The sequence below is a fragment of the Enhydra lutris genome, unplaced genomic scaffold (assembly GCF_002288905.1).
Source record: "Enhydra lutris kenyoni isolate GAN:26980312 unplaced genomic scaffold, ASM228890v2 scaffoldscaffold6, whole genome shotgun sequence".
Classification (NCBI taxonomy): domain Eukaryota; kingdom Metazoa; phylum Chordata; class Mammalia; order Carnivora; family Mustelidae; genus Enhydra; species Enhydra lutris.
The window spans coordinates 15,629,831-15,648,677 of NW_019154090.1; the positions used below are offsets into that span (position 1 = coordinate 15,629,831).

The following is an 18,847-nucleotide window of genomic DNA, read 5'->3' on the forward strand; positions in this document are numbered from 1 at the left end:
GCGCGTTTCCGGCCTGAGAAAAACGTCGCGTTTCTGAGGAGACGCCCGTCTGGCAGTTACCACCGCGCTAGAAGCCTTCCGACCGGCCGCCTGCATCACCAGCGTCACCATGGGGGCTGTGCTGGGCGTCTTCTCCCTCGCCAGCTGGGTGGGTTCGGGGTCTGGTGTCTCCGTCGGACGTGTCGTTTGGGGGAGGGCGATAGGGAGACCCAAGCCCAGACGCGATCGGGCCTTGGCCGGGAGCTTGGGGGGACGGGTCCTGGGCTGCAGAGAGTATCCCAGGCGCAGACCAAAATCCGTGATGCCCCCGGCCCCCCCCGCATCGGGATCGGGCGGCTCGCCTTCCGGGTTTGGGGGGGACGTCGGAGGCCAGGCCGTCATTGTTTACAATTTCGATTGCCCCGCCCCCGCGAGGCTTCCGGCCTCTGGGTTCCTCTGGAGCTGGAACCCGGACCGCGGAATGAGAGTTCCGGGGCGCGGGCGCTCTGCTTCGTTTCGAAGTACCCACATAAGGTGGCGTCGTTTAATTTTGGGGCGGCTTAAGTGATATTTTTATCCCGGAGCATGGATTTGCCTTTGCTAGAGACTATGTGGGAGATTTGGGATTTTAACCCAGGCTTGTGTGCAGTTTTGGTGCAAAGGAAAGAAGGCCTTGTGGATTATTATTTAAAATTGGAAGCCATGGCGTGAACATTTTGGGACTTGTCCAAGGCATTTATCTCTGGCTTCCCGTGACATGAAGCTAATAACCCCAGCATTCCTCCTCTTGAGAGCTGCTGTGAGGATAAAGTGAATAAATGGGTGGAATCGCTTTGTAGATTGTAAATGCCTTACTTTAAAAAGGAAATTTTAGGATCTGTGGAAGAGAATATGGTGAGTTCCCTCATGTAGTTTCTCCTGAGGAGCACGATTCTTTAAATCACTTCTTGTCTCATAACTTTCCAACGATTTAATTGACCAAGGACTCAATCTCAGCTCATTCCATTACCATTTCTTAGGGACAAAGTACAAAGTGTATTTTCCATTCTTTAAGGTTGTTGATCCTAAGTCAAAAGGGTATTTGGTCATTTACAGGTTCCTTGAGAGCAGTGGCTTTCCAATTTTTTGACCTTGACCCAAAGTAAGAAATAAGTTTTACATAGCTGATTTAATATGCCCATTTACACACAAGTTTCATGAAATAATTTTTACCTTTATCATCTGCTGTACAATTTTTCTGTCACATTAGAACAAATCCAGGTAAGTTGAATTTTACAGTCCAGCAGTAAGTCAAACTATTTGCAAAGTAGATTTAGGAAAAAGTATACAGTTAAGGTAATTAAGGAGTGAATTTGTAAGTTGAAACAAAGTGGTCTTTCTTACTGTGATAACCTGAAACACATTTTGCCTTTGATGTAACGCTAATATTTATATTCATGCCATCAAAGCATTTCTATCTGTAAGTTGCTTTTCTATATTTTTAATCCCCTTTATTCAACAGGAATAGCAAAGAGTGCAGTGTACCAGAGAATAGGATGAGTGAGGGGAGGAAAAATAGGAAATGAAGTCAGAAAGGTAGCAGGGAGCCAAATCATGTAGGCTCACAAATCATATTTGTATTGGCCTTTACTCTTTTTTTTTTTTTTAAGATTTTATTTATTTATTTGACAGATCACAAGTAGGCAGAGAGGCAGGCAGAGAGAGAGGGGGAAGCAGGCTCCCTGCTGAGCAGAGAGCCTGATGTGGGGCTCAATTCCAGAACCCTGGGACCATGACCCGAGCCTAAGTCAAAGGCTTTAACCCACTGAGCCACCCAGGCGCCTCTTGGCCTTTACTCTTAACAGATATGGGGATCCATTATAGAAAAGAAGAGTGATGTGATCTGACCTGTGTTTTAACAAGGTGGTTGTTGGAGAACAGACTATAGAAAAGAAAGGGTAAAAAAAAAAAAGAAAAGAAAAGAAAGGGTAAAGCAGTGTAGAGGAGAAAAAACTTTGCTCGATTCCTCTATTGGGTTAGTGGCCTGTGAATTAAAGTGATAATCTTAGCGAGAGAAAAAAGAGCTATGTACATGTGCTACACACATACTGGCAGGATGTTATTCATCATTCAGTGATGAATAACGCAAAGGGATGGTAGAAAATAGGGCTTATTATATACCTTAGTAGGGAAAAGGAAAAAGGAAGAAAAGGTCTTCTAGTTAGGAAGAACAAAGAGGAGATAAGTAAGTTGGTGATAGTACTTGTTTATGTAGTTGCAGAGGTCTTTTTCTTCTTTATGGCCATAAAACTCCCTTGGAGAGAGAATTTATGGCACCCTCATATCCCAGAAGTTCTAGCTTTTAGTCACATGTGGAAACCTCCAAGAAGACTTTTTTCCCCTGTATCTGTTGAATCTCAAATGTCTTCACCTTAAAACAATCTTTATACCACCTCTGGGTTCTGCTCATGTGGCTACAGGAGTGAGACAGGAGTCATTGCATTTAATCCAGCTTAAAAGATGATAGTAGTGGTTTGGACCAACACGATAGCTAAGGGTGCTAAGAAAGTGGTCACATTCTGGAGATACTTATTTTTTATTATTTATTTATTTTATTCTTAACTATTATTTATTATCTTCAAAATTATGTAGGCTCTATACCGGACTTGGGGCTTGAACTCACGCCCCTGAGATCAAGAGTTGTATGTGCGTGCTACCGACTGAGCTAGATATGTTCCCCAGATTCTGGATATATTTTGAGGATAAAGCTGATGTGCTGACAGTTTGGATGAGAGTTTTGGAAAAAGAGAAAACGTCAAGGGTGACAAGGTTTTTGGCCTGAGTAACAGAAAGAATAATAGAGTTGTTACTTACTGAGATAGGGAAGTGACATAACATATAGTAGGACAGCTCTGGTCCTCAGATTAAGTAGCTACTGTACAGGCTCAAGAGATAAAACAGTAGGTGGTCCCTCCAAAAGGCACTTAGATTTTCATGATACTTACAAACAAATAAATGGCTATATTCATTTGCTAGGGCTAGATTAAAAAAAAAAAAAAAAAAGCCACAAACTGGGTGGTGGCTCAAGCAACAGAAGTGTGTTGTCTCTCCGTTTCTGGAGGCTGGAAGTCCAAGATTAAGATGCCAGCAGGGTGACACCCTCATCCTCAGCGTGATGAGGCAGAATCTGTTCCATGCTTCTTCCCCAGTTCCTGGTGGTTTGATATTCCTTGGCTTGCAGATCTCTGCCTTGGTCCTCACTTGGTGTTCTCCCTGTGCTGCCATGTCTATACCCAATTTCTCCTTTTTATGACACCAGTCATATTTAATTAGGTACCTACTCTTCTCCGGTATAACATCATTTTAGCTAATTACATCTGCAATGACTCTATTTCCAAATAAGGTCACACTCTAGGGTACTTGGGATCAGGACTTAAACATATGAATTTGTGTGTGGGGAGGTGGGGAGAGGACACAGTTCAACCCATAACAAACAGTAAGCAGTTATTGTGAGATTATTTGATAGGCCAGAAAATAAATAGAGTTAAGAGTATGAGAATGCAGACAAAATAAATGTAAAGCAATTAATGTCATTGCTTTTTTTTTTTTTAAAGATTTTATTTATTTATCTGACACACAGAGATCACAAGTAGGCAGAGAGGCAGGCAGAAAGAGAGGGGAAGCAGGCTCCCCACCGAGCAGACAGCCTGATGCGGGGCTCAGTCCCAGGACCCTGAGATCATGACCTGAGCTGAAGGCAGAGGCTTAACCCACTGAGCCACCCAGGCGCCCCAGTGTCACTGTTTTTGGCTGTAAAACCTGTTTCTGTCTGCAGCCAGCTATAGACCTCTATTATGGTCTTTTGGTCCAGATTGTAGTTAAGAATCGAAGACTGAAACTGGATAATCAATTTCCGATGGCTCTTGTGGTTACAGATGTTGATGGCTACCATGATATATTGAGCCCCTGCTATGCCAGGCAGCATGCCAGGTGTTGTCTGTTCCTGACATTAGCTCATTCTTTGTATAGTAACTGTTCAGGTAGGTGGTGTTATGCCCATTTTTACAGATGAGCAGACTGGGCTTTGAAGCTAAGATGACCTTAGCATCTTGTTCCAAATCACACGGAACCATGATGAAGTCCCCCAAGGTACCATCTATAAAAAGTAAAGACTGGGACCGTACTGTGAGACCAGCATCCCCCATTACTTACATCTGCTTTTGCTGATGATTCTGACTTCACCTGACTTTGTAATTTGACTTAATGTCATCTTTAAAAGCAATTTGAGCACTTTCCTAATTAAGCCTACATAAAACGACTCAAGATTATGCCATTATCTGAAATGCTCACCAGATATCCAGGTTTGTTTGTTTTTTTCAGTTGAGGTAAAATTAACCATTTTTAAGTGTATAATTCAATGACATTTAGGACATTCACAGTGTTACGCTGTTGTTGATGTCATCACATCAGTGTAGTTCCAGAACATTTTCATCACCCCAGAGAGAAGCCTGATTCTCATTAAGCAGTCACTCTCCATCCCATGTCCCTCCTCCTCCAACCTTTGGAAGCTGCTAATGGTTTCTGCCTCTGAATTTACTTATTCTGGGTATTTCATATAAGTGAAATACAACATGTGACCTTTGGGTCTGGTTTCTTTCACTTAGCATGTTGTTTTCTAGGTTGACCCATGTTGTACCATGTATTAGTACTTCATTCATTTTCATGACCGAGTAATATTCCAGTATATGGCTGTATCACATTTTGTGTATCCATTTGTCACTTGGTGGGCATTTGGGTTATTTCTGCCTTCTGGCAACTATAAATAGTGCTGCGTTGAACATTGATGTATGAGCTTTTGTTTGAATACCTGTTTCAGTTCTTTTGGGTGTATGTTTAGGAGAGGAGTTGCTGGGTCCAGTGGTGGATTCTGTGTCTAAATTTTTTGAGGAATCTCCAGATTACTCTTAAATTGAGCTGAATGGCTCTTGTTATCATTGTATATAAGGGTTTCCATGTAGTGTTACTTGGTGCTATAATACCAGATTTGGTAACTAGGATTACTTAAATAGCAAGTGGAGGTAGATTTTTATGTTGTTTTTAAATAAAATATGCTCTCTGTATAAGTAACATTTATCAGGCTCCTCGTATGTTTTAGGCACTGTTCCATACAGCAGTGTCTGAGGGAGGAAGATTCTGTTATTCAGTCTATTTTGCAGATGGAGAAATTAGCTTAGCTTATGTAACTTGCTGAGTTAGAATAACAGAAATAATATTGACTCCAAAACCCATCCTTTTTTTTTTTAAAGTAGGGTCCATACCCATTGTGGGGCTTGAACTCATGACTGTGAGATCAAGACCTGAGCCAGGATCAAGAGTCAGACACTTGATTGACTGAGCTACCCAAGCGCCCCCAGCACCCACGCTTTTAGCCACTTCCTCCAGCCACAACTCTCTCATTTAAAGCCATCAAAGCCTGATTTGCCTCATCTTCTACTCTGTGACCCTTATGACATGAAGGAGTCCCCTGAAAGAGGTCTCAAATGGCTGTGGTGTGCTTTTTACAGGTTCCCTGCCTTTGCAGCGGTGCATCATGTCTGCTGTGTAGCTGCTGCCCCAATAGTAAGAATTCCACAGTGACGCGCCTCATCTATGCTTTCATTCTCTTCCTGGGCGCTGCTGTATCCTGTATCATGCTGACAGAAGGGATGGAATCACAGCTGAAGAAGGTAAGTAGAAGTAACAGTAGACTTAAGGTGCTGGTTATTTGTATTATTTTTGTATTTTGCACAGTTTCAGTTGTGATTGACATTCTTATTTCTTTACCGTTGTAAATCTCAATCAAGTTCGTTGTAATTGTTCGGTTTTGACATTACTTTTGGGTATGGTCAAGACATAGAATATGAAAGTTTTAGTCCTTTTCCAAAAATGAGGGTACTCAGAAAGAACATGTTCAGGTTCTTCTCTAACAACTGAGAGAAAGATATTCAAAGAATGGCAGGAAAATATTATCTTCCCATGTATGTTTCAGATTTAAACATTTGACCTAGACTAGCCCTACACCTGTGGAAGGAATCAGTTGTAGCATGAAAATTCATGGCAGAATGGCAAATAACCACATCAGTAAGAAAAGCAAAGACGAGAACACTTCATTTTTATTTGCAAAATGCAAATTGTTAATACTTTTTGGTGACAAGATTGTAAGTGAATTGGAAGGCAAAGAGAAAAGTCCCTCAGGACAGACTCACTCTTGTTGAAGTAGTCAGTTGTATAAATTCAGGCTTTCTTACGATGGGATATAATATTTATTTAAATGTGGATATTCCCGTAACACTGAAATTGCTTTTTCCAGATACCTGGATTCTGTGAAGGGGGATTTAAAATCAATGTGGCTGATAGAAAAGTGGATAAAGATTGTGATGTTCTGGTCGGTTATAAAGCTGTGTATCGGATCAACTTTGCCTTGGCCATCTTTTTCTTTGTCTTCTCTCTGCTCATGTTAAAAGTAAAAACAAGTAAAGATCCCAGAGCAGCTGTACACAATGGGTATGTACATTAATTTTATTATTTACTTGTTAGATTATGGTGTAGATCCTCCCCTTGAGCAGTTAATGTTGCCATCCTTATGGAAGCAGTTAGAGTATTTGAATCAGTGCCTCACATAGATTTCTGACCCATTGTACATGGGAGGTTGTTCGAGTGTCATTTTCAGTTGGAGTTCTGTAGCACAGAGGGGCTGAAGGGGAAAAGGAGAGTCTTATTCTTTTTTTTTAATTTTATTTTTATTTTTATTATTTTTTAAGATTTTATTTATTTATTTGACAGAGAGAGAAATCACAAGTAGGCAGAGAGGCAGGCAGAGAGCCGGGGGAAGCAGGTTCCCTGCTGAGCAGAGAGCCCAATGCAGGGCTCGATCCCAGGACCCTGAGATCATGACCTGAGCCGAAGGCAGAGGCTTAACCCACTGAGCCACCCAGGTGCCCTTGTCCTTTTTTAAAATACCTTGGTTCAAGTTCCTAGATCTTTATCAGACACCTGTGAAACAGTTCAAGGATTGTGCTAGGCACTGCATACACACAAACATGTATACTTTTTATTGTTAAAAGATAAAAATGTATCTGATTTATTAAACAGTGTACAGAAAGATAAACTAGATATATTTGGGCCATGGATTTACAAATCTTTCGTTTCCCATTCCTGACTGCCCCCAGTTCCCCTTTGACACATAATTCTTACTTGAAGACTGAAGGGAGTTTTGTACACTTTATACATATTATAATCCTCTTTTTATAGATGCAGTAGCTAAATTTGAGAAAGGTCAAATAAAATGCCTGAGATCTCTGAGCTAGTGAGAGTTGGAGTTGGGATTGAAATTCAGGTTTGTCCAGCTCCAAAACCTGATTCTTTCCACTCTGCCATACAAGGCAGTCTTTAAAGGTCATGGACTGAAAGGGGCGTCTGGGTGGCTCAGTGGGTTAAAGCCTCTGCCTTCGGCTCAGGTCTTGATCCCAGGTTCCTGGGATCAAGCTCCGCATGGGGGGTTGGGGGCTCTGCTCAGTGGAGAGCCTGCTTCCTCCACTCTCTTGCCTGCCTCTCTGTCTGCTTGTGATCTCTGTCAAATAAATAAATAAAAATCTTAAAAAAAAAAAAAGAGGAAAGGTATGTGCTGTGGGGAAGGTATGTGCTATGGTGAGTGCTGTGAAGTGTGTAAACCTGGTGATTCACAGACCTGTACCCCTGGGGCTAATAATACTATGTTAATTGAAAAAAAAAAAAATAAAAAAAAAAAAGATCATGGACTGAAAGCCAGGTTTGGTCCTAGCTTCGCCAGTGAGGAACTGTGTGATTGTGGGCACAAGGCACTTTGTTCTATGTTGAGAAAGAAGGATTAGGTGATAACTTATCCCTAGATCCAATAGTTAATTGCTGTATATGTAGCTAACATTGTTCGTTTAGAATACTCCAGAATTGTAGAAAAATTCCTATCTTTAATCGCTAAATGTAGGGAAATTCCTAAGTTAATATGTTTTTCTCTTATTATGTCTATGAATTATTTGTTCTTTGGGCTAATATTTGTCCTTAAATTGTATGAAAGATTGAGTGGAGCAGTTTCATGTCAAATGAAGAAATAAGCCCAGATAGTCATGGTGGGAATGCTACTGAGTCCTTATTTTTGCATTTCGGAAATTAACTTTTCTCAGTATAAGGGCAAAAATTAACATTTCATAAATGTACTTTTATATTTTAATAGGTTTTGGTTCTTCAAAATTGCTGCCATTGTTGGTATCATGGTTGGCTCTTTCTACATCCCTGGGGGCCATTTCACCACAGGTACGGCTCACTACTAAGAAGGCTAATTATATACACACAGTCTACAAATGATGGTGTTGAAGCTACAATTTCTTTACTGGTTTTGCAGAACTGGCAATTAAATGAGGTGGTGTTCAATTATATGACTTCATACTAATATTAAGGGAGTAATTACTTGATTAAACCCAGGAGGCATTCAGCCCATTTTTTTTTTTAGCTGTTTTGGAACCATATGTTGCCAATATTTTAATAGTTTACCTCCTCACTTGGCAGTACTAAGTTAATCCGAGAGCTTGTCAACATGGGGACCTGTAACTCATATGTGTTCTACTATCCCTGTCTTAATACACATTTTTTATCATAATATCAAGTGACATTTGTGGATTTCCACTGTAATTTTTTTATTCCCTTGTGGGGGGAAAGGCTTATTGTACCATTTGGAATGTCAGCTCCCAGGCTACCCTGGGCACAAGGTAAACAAGCTTTAAAAGGTCTGAAGCCCAACCAGACTTCTCAGAGAATGCCTTTGAGTTTGGAATAATGTTGCTGTACTGCTGGAGACAAAATATGTCTTTACCACCTCTCTCTTAATTGAATGGAAATTGTTTTAAAATTGGGTAATAACATCTGAAATGTTACTCCTATGGTAAAAATAACTTTGTTCTTTTGGGTTCTAGCTTGGTTCATTGTGGGCATGGCCGGGGCCTTTTTGTTCATCCTCATCCAGCTAGTGCTTCTGGTTGACTTCGCTCACTCTTGCAATGAGTCATGGGTAAATCGAATGGAAGAAGGAAATCCAAGGTGCTGGTATGCTGGTAGGTATCTGAACTCACCTGTAAAAGCCATACTGCATTATGCTATCTTAAGCAGGATATACAGTAAACATCTCCATTGATTTAAGTGTGTAAACTTCCAAATTAGAGCTTTCTAAAAACTGTAGTCTCCCAGTTGAGTCAATTCTGAATTAGATGCATTACCAGAAGGGGGAAGCACAGATTGTAGAAATCATTGGCTTCTCTCAATTCATTTATTTTGCGATTTGTAACATAACTAAATGTGTTCAGATAAGAGAAAAATGTGTTAGTGATGTAGTTCTGGTTTTGATTTCTGTGTTTCCACGGACAGGGAACTCAGGTGCATTATACATTCAGGACATCTGCCCACCTCCCTCAAGCAGATAGAAGTGAACAGTCCTTACTGCTTTCTTCAGAGTATGGCCCACACTCCTTATAAAAGCTTTCTGGTGGAAAAGGGGCACTTAACATTTCTAGGGTGGAAATACAGGTTTTATAGCTGGTAATAATGGGGAGGGAATTTGGAATCCTGTACTTATTAGGGGCGATGACCCAGCCATATTTCATTTAAAAAAAGCAATAGTTGTTGAAATTCCTAGCCCCTGTACCCCACGCATTTTAAACGTGATAGCTCCTCTTGTGTCAAGAACTTGAACGGCCAAAAGTCACAGAAGAAAACAAATTCCCTGTTACCCAACTCTGTGGTAATTAATACTTACTGTTAACATACTAGTCTGTATCTTTCCAGTCTTTTCTCTTGCATATGTATCTTCTATGTATAGAAGAAAGTCATTGAAGAAGATGTATACTTGTATCTTTTTTTTTTCTTTTAAGATATTTATTTATTTATTTGACAGAGATCACAAGTAGGCGGGGAAGGGGGGGATGCAGGCTCCCTGCCAAGCAGAGAGCCCGGGCCTGGGCTCAATCCCAGGACTCTGAGATCATGACCTGAGCTGAAGGCAGAGGCTTAACCCACTGAGCCACCCAGGCGCCCCTGAATACTTTATCTTATTAATTTTTTATATGTGTTATACATTTGGATAGGTTATAGTTTGACTTTTTTTAAAACCTAGAAGGAGCCTGTGAATATGTGGCAGTAAATACCTAATAATACGTCTCTGAGCACATTTCTGCTTTTTCCCTTAGAATAAATTCCTAAAAGTAGAAGAGTGGAAGGGTATGGATATTTTAAAGGCTTTTAGTACACATTATCAAACTGTCTGGTTTTCTTTTTTTGTTATTTATCTAGCTTGCTTTTTAAAAAATAACTAATGCAAAAAAAAAAAATTAAAAACTAAAAAAATAAAAAATAACAAAAGCAAAGCCAAAAAAACCCCAAAAGTGAATACTGTGTTCACCATAAACACAGATTAAAAATAATAAAAAATAAAACATGCAGATTTCCACCCACTTGCAACCCACCTTCCTCTCCAGATGTAACCATGATTACTGGATCTTTATGTATAATTTATGCACATAAGCATGTTTTTGTTACTTAGATGTAAATAGGTTCATATAATACATTGTTCCATCACTCGCTCTTCTCATCAACTATATGAGTATTTTCTAACATATCTGTGAGTACAGATACATGTTAACTCACTTAATGGTATACAGTTTCATGGGGTTCCATGGTGTGGTATACCCTAAGTTATTTAACCATTGCCCTATTTTGTTGGTCACTTCAGTTATGTATAATGACTCTTTATTTTAGCATGAGATTTAAGAAATTGTTTTATTGTGACAAGTTGGAAATCCTGAAACACCTCCCCATTTCTGACTCATAAAAATTTATTTTTTTAATCTGTTTATTTCCTTTTTTATAATTCACTTGAATCATTCAACTTTAGAAGAATTTAATAATGAGTTGCAGATTTGTCCTCCTTTGAAATAACTAAAAAGTAGAGAAATCTTGCATATTCATATGGAAAAACATTAAGAACTGTACTAGTACTTTGACATACAATACCATTGTATACCAACATCATATACATCATTTAATTTTAAATATGCAACCATGGAGGTTATAAGTAGAAACTGGTTTTCTTAAAATTGTGCCTTGAATTAAGTACAGGTTAATCGAGCTCATCATTGCTACAGTTGGTCTGAGTATACTGTTACTCTTCCATGTTTTCTCATCTTCAGAGTTACATAGCTAATTGTTGCCTCTCCATGTGAACAGAAAGGAATATTATTTTTGAAAATAGCAAATACGCCACTCTCCCACAGTGAGGTGGTCTCATCGGGACAGGAAGCGGGCTTATGTAGCCCGTGGCTGCAGAAGACTAATGACACAAAAGATGGCTGTCGTTTTCTGCTGACACCATCCCTCACATTTAGCTTGCTGGAACTGGGCCAGTTTGAGGGCCTACAAGTTTTGCAAGTTCCTAAGAAAAGCTTATAATGCACATTATTTAGCCGAATTTACTCTAGCTTGTTTTTCAGCCCATGGAATCAAGGTAGATAATCCAGAAAGTAAGTCCACTTGCTTGAATTGAGCACCAGGCCACCTCTAGCGCTGTCTAAAATGTCATCCTTGGGTCTTCTGTAATTTCCCTGTAAAATGTTGACCACCGTAACAGTAAAATAATGTCTCTATTTTTATATGGAGTAGAAGCAAATTGGTCTTCATTTGAAAAGTGTGTTACAGTTGTGAGCATTCCTGTGGGTTTCCCTCCTTCCAGCTTTGCTATCTGTCACCAGCATCTGCTACATTCTGTCCGTCGTCTTTGCCGGCTTACTGTACACTTACTACACCAGACCGGACGGCTGCGCAGAGAACAAGTTCTTCATCAGTATTAATTTGATCCTTTGCTTTGTGGTTTCTATTATATCGATCCATCCAAAAATTCAGGTATCGTTTTCTGCTTTATCCTCCGTGAAAAAAAAATTTCTTTTTAGTATTTGTTCATTTGAGAGAGAACATAAGAGAGAGAGAGTACAGCAAGGGAGAGGTGCAGAGGCAGATGGAGAAACAGACTCCCCGCTGAGCAGGGAGCCCGATGTGGGACTCGATCCCAGGACCCTGGGATCATGACCTGAGCTGAAGGCAGACGCTTAACCAACTGAGCCACATCCTCCTGTGAAAAATTTTTAATTATTGCCAGACTTAAGCTGATGTAATCTTTTATGTGAGTTTATGTTTATCCACTTAAACATTTTCCCATATTATAAGTTCTTCATAATTCTAATTTATTAACTGTAAAATGTGCCATTGAGCACCTATATCATGATTAAGTGAATAATTTCCCTATCATTAAAAAAAACAAACAAAACCCTAGGTAACCTGAGAATTTTATAGCTCTTATAAAATAGTTTATATTAGGAGAATGATTCTTACGAATCATGAGCTAAGCTGTTTTAGGGGGATTAAATTAGAAAATCACTGCTTAAAAAAAAAAATCATTGCTTTTAATATAAAAAACAAAACTCATGCATGTGAGTTTCATCATTTAAATACCATACTTTAAAAAATTCATGGAGGTTTTTTTTTTTAAGACTTTACTTATTTGAGAGGCACCTGGGTTGCTCAGTGGGTTAAAGCCTCTGCCTTCGGCTCAGATCATGATCCCAGCATCCTGGGATCGAGCCCCGCATTGGGCTCTCTGCTCAGCAGGGAGCCTGCTTCCCCCTCTCTGTCTGCCTCTCTGCCTACTTGTGATCTTTGTCTGTCAAATAAATAAATAAAATCTTAAAAAAAAAAAAAAGATTTATTTGAGAGAGAGTGCAAGTGGGCATGAGCTGGGGGAGGGACAGAGAGAAAGGGAGAAGCAGACTCCCCGCTGAGCAGGGATCCTGATGTGGGGCTTGATCCCAGGACCCTGGGATCATGACCTGAGCCAAAGACAGATGCTTAACGACTGAGCCACCCGGTGCCCCAATTCATGAAGTTTTAGATGAGAAATATGAAAAGAATGTAGAACACCTCTCCTTTCAAAAATGAGAAAACTGAAGTTCCAGAGAGATGATGGTCACTCAGCTGGTTAGCACTGCTGTGGAGCTTTGCTTCTACAACTAGTAGGGACAAGTGAATCAGCCTCTGCGGGATACTTGGGAATTCCAGGGCTGTCAAATGCCTCAAGAACCACTAGTACACAGTCCTCTTTCTTGGTTCTTTTTCAGGTTAACTCAGATTGAAAGATTACTTATCCTCTTTCAGCTGTCAATTAGAATCAGAAGGTTCTCAGTTGTTCATATCTCGGGGCAGGGCCGGTGGGGGGGGGGGTGTTGGGAGAGGCCAGGGACGTCCTCTGGGTTTTAGAAAGTCAGCCTTGCAGTTCCCATGGCATTGTTTTCTTTTTGATTCCACAGGAACACAGGCCTCAGTCTGGTCTCCTGCAGTCCTCTGTCATCACCCTCTACACCATGTACCTTACCTGGTCAGCCATGACCAATGAACCTGGTAAGGGAATGTCAGTAGTACATGCACTTGATTGAGAGAAAGTAGGAAATCACTCTTCCAGCAGGTGCAAACACTGGAGTTAGAACAAATGGCAAATTGGAGAACGTACAAAAGGCTTCGCTTAAATGTACGGTGCTCATCATATGATGCAGATACTCGCGTTTCAAGTTTTATTCTCCATGTCTGTCCATAGCTCTTCATAGCTGACAGCCTAAAGGACCGCAGTCTTTATACAGTCTAGGCTTTTCCCTGGACTAAGTCAAACTAGTTAAGAATTGGACAAGGCAACATTGTTTTGGCCCTTTGTGGCATTGTTGTAATTGAATTTCACTTTGGTGTTACAGGCTCTAGAGGAAATGGCTGAAAGAAGTTTCCCTTTATAATTACTGCATTGTGTCTCACTCAGTATGGTATTCTACAGACTTGTTTTAAAGGAAAACAGTTATTCCAGATCCTCCAACGATGACTCACTTACTGTTGTTGTACTCTCTAACTGTAAAAACAAAACTAGGGAAAATTTCCCTATGGTTAAAGCCTTTGTACAGCTACAGACCCAAAAAGATTTGCCAGTTAAACTTCAAGATCAGTAAAATCAGGATTGACATTCATGAATTTGGCAAGTACTTTGTTGTCGTGTGTCTTTTGTTTTTTCCTTAAACTATGTCACTGATTGCAGCACAAATACGTGTAACTAGTTGCTGAGTTTCCAGATTCTTCTAAGTATGGCATCCCCATGTTTTATATCAGGACTGAATGATGTGTGAACCCTTCCCTCACATCCTTTCTCGGAACAAGAGGAGTTCTAACTAAGGACAGTAAAAAATATCCCACTTTCAGATCGTTCCTGCAACCCTGGCCTGTGGAGCATCGTCACGCACATGACTGCGCCAACCTTGGCTCCTGGGAATTCAACTGCTGTGGTCCCTACCCCTGCTCCACCCGCAAAGAGTGGGCATTTTGTAGATGCAGAGACGTTCATTGGGCTGACAGGCTTTGTTCTCTGCCTTTTGTATTCTAGGTAAGTTAAAAAGTACTTGGGACAAGATTCTCATGAAGGTTAAACGTAGAGCAAAGAATCTATTTTGCTTTCAGAAAGCAGTGTGAGGGATTGAGAAAACGAACTTAACTCATTATTATTATTATTAATTAATTAATTGATTTATTTTTAATTTATTTATTTGACAGATCACGAGTAGGCAGAGAGGCAGGCGGGGGGGTGGGGGGAACAGGCTTCCTGCTGAGCAGAGAGCCCAATAAGGGGCTCGATCCCAGGACCCCGAGATCATGACCCGAGCTGAAGGCAGAGGCTTTAACCCACTGAACCACCCAGGCGCCCCTTAACTCCTTTTTGGTGAAAGCCCCCGACTTGCTTCATGTCCCAAGTCATACATATTTCTTAAAGCCTAATAAATGTTCTCATCAAATACTTCCTTCCAAACTGACATAGAGATACCATCTCCCTGGATAGGATAAAGTCTTCACCTGACCCCACATCGGCTAGAGTAGTGACTCTGAAAATTGGTTGGTTTCTCTTTTTTTGTAAGAAGGTCTTAATTTCCTCATCATTGTAAAAAATACTTAGAAAACTGCAGAATTCTATACATCTAACTTTAAAATCTCTAGTTAATCCAGGGCCTCAGATAGAACCTGTGTTAGCACTTTGCATTAACCCTGTTACCCATTTTTTATTGATATTTTCTATATAATGGCACATATTCCTTGAATAATTTAAAAATATGAGATAAAAATGGACAAGGGCGAGCATATATTTATATAAATTAATAATTGAGATAAGTCTGAAGTGGGAATTGAAAGTAGCCTCCCAAATAAATAAATAAATAAATAAAAAGAAAAAGAAAAAAAAAAAAAAAAAGAAAGTAGCCTCCCTCCAAATTTACCTCTTCCATGGTTAAGCATTTTGGTACATATTATTTGATACTTTTTTCCTTCGCTTACACTTAACTACCTTATTTATCAATTTGTATTTGTGTAATTATACATAATTTTATTTACAGTTATATATATATTTACAGTTATATACAGTTTATATTACAGTTATATATATATAAATTTTATTTATATCACTTGATAAATAATTTTTTAAAAATAGGAACGTACTATATATATATATACAGTATTCTCAAATATGAATTTGTCATAATTTGGACAGCTTTCCACAGTATGTGTAGATTTATCTTTTTTTTTTAAAGATTTTATTTATTTATTTGACAGAGATCACAAGTAGGCAGAGAGGCAGGCAGAGAGAGGAGGAAGCAGGCTCCCCACTGAGCAGAGAGCCTGATGCAGGGCTTGATCCCAGGACCCTGGGATCATGACCCGAGCTGAAGGCGGAGGCTTTAACCCACTGAGCCACCCAGGTGCCCCTTTAATGAGTGTTTAAAAGAAAGATTGGCAAACTATAGGCCTTGTAAATAGAGTTGTATTGCAATACAGCTATGCTTACGTGTTTTTACATCGTCTGTGACTTTGTTTTGCGTTTGGCCTAATGTGTTTTGTTTTGTTTTTGAGATACAGTTTCCATACTATAAAATCACCCTTTTAAGGTGTACAGTTCAGTAGTAATTTAGTCTGTTCACAGGATCGTGCAACCACCACCACAGTCCATTTTAGAAGATTTTATTTTGCCAAAAAGAAACCTCATGTCTCCTTAGCAGTCACCTCCCTATGCCTTCCCACTCCAGCCACTGGCAGAAACTTGTCTCTCTAAGCTTGTCTCTTGTTTATTCGAGTGTTTCATATATGTGGAATTGTAAAACATATGGTCTCTTGTGACTGGCTTCTTTCACTTAGTATGTTTTCAGGGTTCATACATGTTATATCAGTACTTAATTCCTTTTCATTGTTGGAAATGATGCTCCATGCTGTCGATATATACCACATTTTGTTTATCCTTTGTCAGTGTATAGACATTTGGGTTGATTTCGCTGCAGAACTATCATGAATAATGCTGCTGTGAGTATTTGTGTACAGGTTTTTTGTTTTTTTTTTAAGATTTTATTTATTAATTTGAGAGAGAATGAGTGAGAGACAGCATGAGAGAGGAGAAGGTCAGAGGGAGAAGCAGACTCCCCAAGGAGCTGGGAGCCCAATGTGGGACTCGATCCTGGATGTCCAGGATCATGACCTGAGCCAAAGGCAGTTGTTCAACCAACTGAACCACCCAGGCGTCCCTGTGTACAGGTTTTTTGTGTGGATGTACATTTTCAGTTTTCTTGGATCTGTACCTAGTGTAGAATTGCTAGGCTATGTGGTACCTCTTTTGAAAACTGTGAATGTGTTTTCCAAAGTGTCTACATCATCTTCTAGTCCCACCAGCAACATATGAGGCTGCTGGTTTCATCACCTCTTAACCGTTAGATCATAATTGTTTTTTTATTGTAGCCATTCTAGAGAACATGAAGTGGCATTTCATTATGGTTGTAATTTGGGTTTTCCTCATGACTGGTGATGTTGAGCATTCTTTTCATGTGCTTGTTAGCCATTTGTGTGTCTTGAAGTGATGTCTATTTAAATCTTTTGCCTATTTTTAAATTGGGCTGTCTTTTTATTTTTTTGTATACGGCTTGGAGTATGGGTACAACTCCATTCCGTTGTAGTGTGGATATCTAGTTGTCACAGCACCTTTTGTTGAAAAGAATATTCTTTCCCCCATTGCTTTGTCTGGTATCCCTGTCAAAAATCAGTTGAACCTAAATGTAATGGTTTATTTCTGGACTCCTAACTCCATGTCATTGATCTGTATAGGTATCCCTATGCCAGTACCACACTGTTTTGATTATGGTGGCCTTGTAGTAAGGTTTGAAATCAGAAAGTATGAGGCATCGAGATTTGTTCTTTTTCAAGATTGTTATGGTTATTCCAAGTCCCTTGCATTTCTGTGTAAATTTTGGGTTTTGCTTGTCAGTTTAATTGAGATTTGGTAAGGATTGCATTGAATCTGTTCATCTTTTGGGCATTACTATCTCAACACTATTAAGGCTAGTTCATAACATGGGATGTTTCATTTGGTCTTCAGTTTCCTTCAGTGGTAATGTAGTTACTAGTGTACAAGTCTCAGACATGTCTTGTTAAATTTCTAAGTGTTGTTTTTGATAGTTATAAGTGAGATTGTTTTCTTAATTTATCTTTTAGGTTTTGCATTGTTACCATATAGACGTGGAATTTTTGTATATTGATCTTGTATTCTGGAAGATCATTTATTGATTCTAATAGTGTGTATATTCCTTAAGATTTTCCATGTATAAGTCTGGTTATTTGCAAATAGAGATCATTTTATGTCTTTTCCAATCTGGATGTCTTTTTTCTTTTTTCTTTTTTCTTTTTTTTTTTTAAAGATTTTATTTATTTATTTGACAGAGTTCACAAGTAGACAGAGAGGCAGGCAGAGAGAGAGAGGGAAGCAGGCTCCCTGCTGAGCAGAGAGCCCGATGCGGGACTCGATCCCAGGACCCCGAGATCATGACCTGAGCCGAAGGCAGCGGCTTAACCCACTGAGCCACCCAGGCACCCTGGATGTCTTTTTTCTTTTCCTTGCCTAATTGCTCTGCCTTGAACCTCCAGTACAATATTGAGTAGAAATGGTGACAGTGGGCTATTTGTCTTATTCTTGATCTCAGGGGGAAAGCTTTTAGTCTTTCACTATTTTAAAAAAATATTTTATTTATTTATTTGACAGAGAGATCACAAGTAGGCAGAGAGGCAGGCAGAGAGAGAGAAGGGAAAGCAGGCTCCCCACTGAGCAGAGAGCCTGATGCGGGGGCTCGATCCCAGGACCCTGGGATCATGACCTGAGCTGAAAGCAAAGGCTTTAACCTGCTGAGCCACCCAGGCGCCCTAGTCTTTCATTATTAAATGTGATGTCACCTGTGGGTTTTTCGTAGATGCCCTTTATCAGTTTGAAGAGGTTCTCTTCTGTTCCTAGGTCGAGTGTTTTTATCAGGAAAAGGTATTAGATTTTGGTCAGGTGATTTTTCTGTGTCTGTTGAGATGATTATGTGGTTCTTTAGTTGTATGTACTTCCTTTATTCAGTCATTTTAACTTGCAGTGAGCATCTGCCATGTGCTAGAAATGCATAGATGACTACGGTCATTGTTGAGCTCTAGGACTAGCAAGAAAGACAGGAATGCTAAGTATGGCAGAGGGGAGCAGAAGGAACTGTGGGACTTTAACCCAGTGTAGTGATGACTCGATGCCAGGGAAGGCTTTCTAGAAGACATAGCACATAGAGAATTGAAGAATGAGGCTCACTGGGAGGAGGCTGGTGGGTGGTCCATTCCAAGCATAGAAGAGACTTGTGAAGTCACGGAAGCAGACATGGAGAGCACGATGAAACTCCTAAGCAGTTAGCCATTAAATGGTAAC

At 39.9% G+C, this 18,847-nt stretch overlaps 1 protein-coding gene across 3 annotated transcripts in view; it reads left to right on the forward strand.

The window, feature by feature from the left end:
- The window catches only part of LOC111141738 (serine incorporator 3), a 25,633-nt gene continuing 6,786 nt past the window's right edge, over positions 1-18,847 (forward strand). Inside the window, exons 1-8 of one of the 3 annotated variants that reach the window (XM_022494529.1) lie at positions 1-148; positions 5,523-5,684; positions 6,308-6,501; positions 8,207-8,286; positions 8,943-9,080; positions 11,747-11,916; positions 13,374-13,464; positions 14,302-14,482. In XM_022494529.1, coding sequence (XP_022350237.1) covers positions 110-148; positions 5,523-5,684; positions 6,308-6,501; positions 8,207-8,286; positions 8,943-9,080; positions 11,747-11,916; positions 13,374-13,464; positions 14,302-14,482 — 1,055 coding nt within the window. In that variant the 5' untranslated portion in view covers positions 1-109. The remainder of the gene's footprint in view (positions 149-5,522; positions 5,685-6,307; positions 6,502-8,206; positions 8,287-8,942; positions 9,081-11,746; positions 11,917-13,373; positions 13,465-14,301; positions 14,483-18,847) is intronic. The other 2 variants (XM_022494530.1, XR_002640222.1) reach the window with 2 other exon arrangements.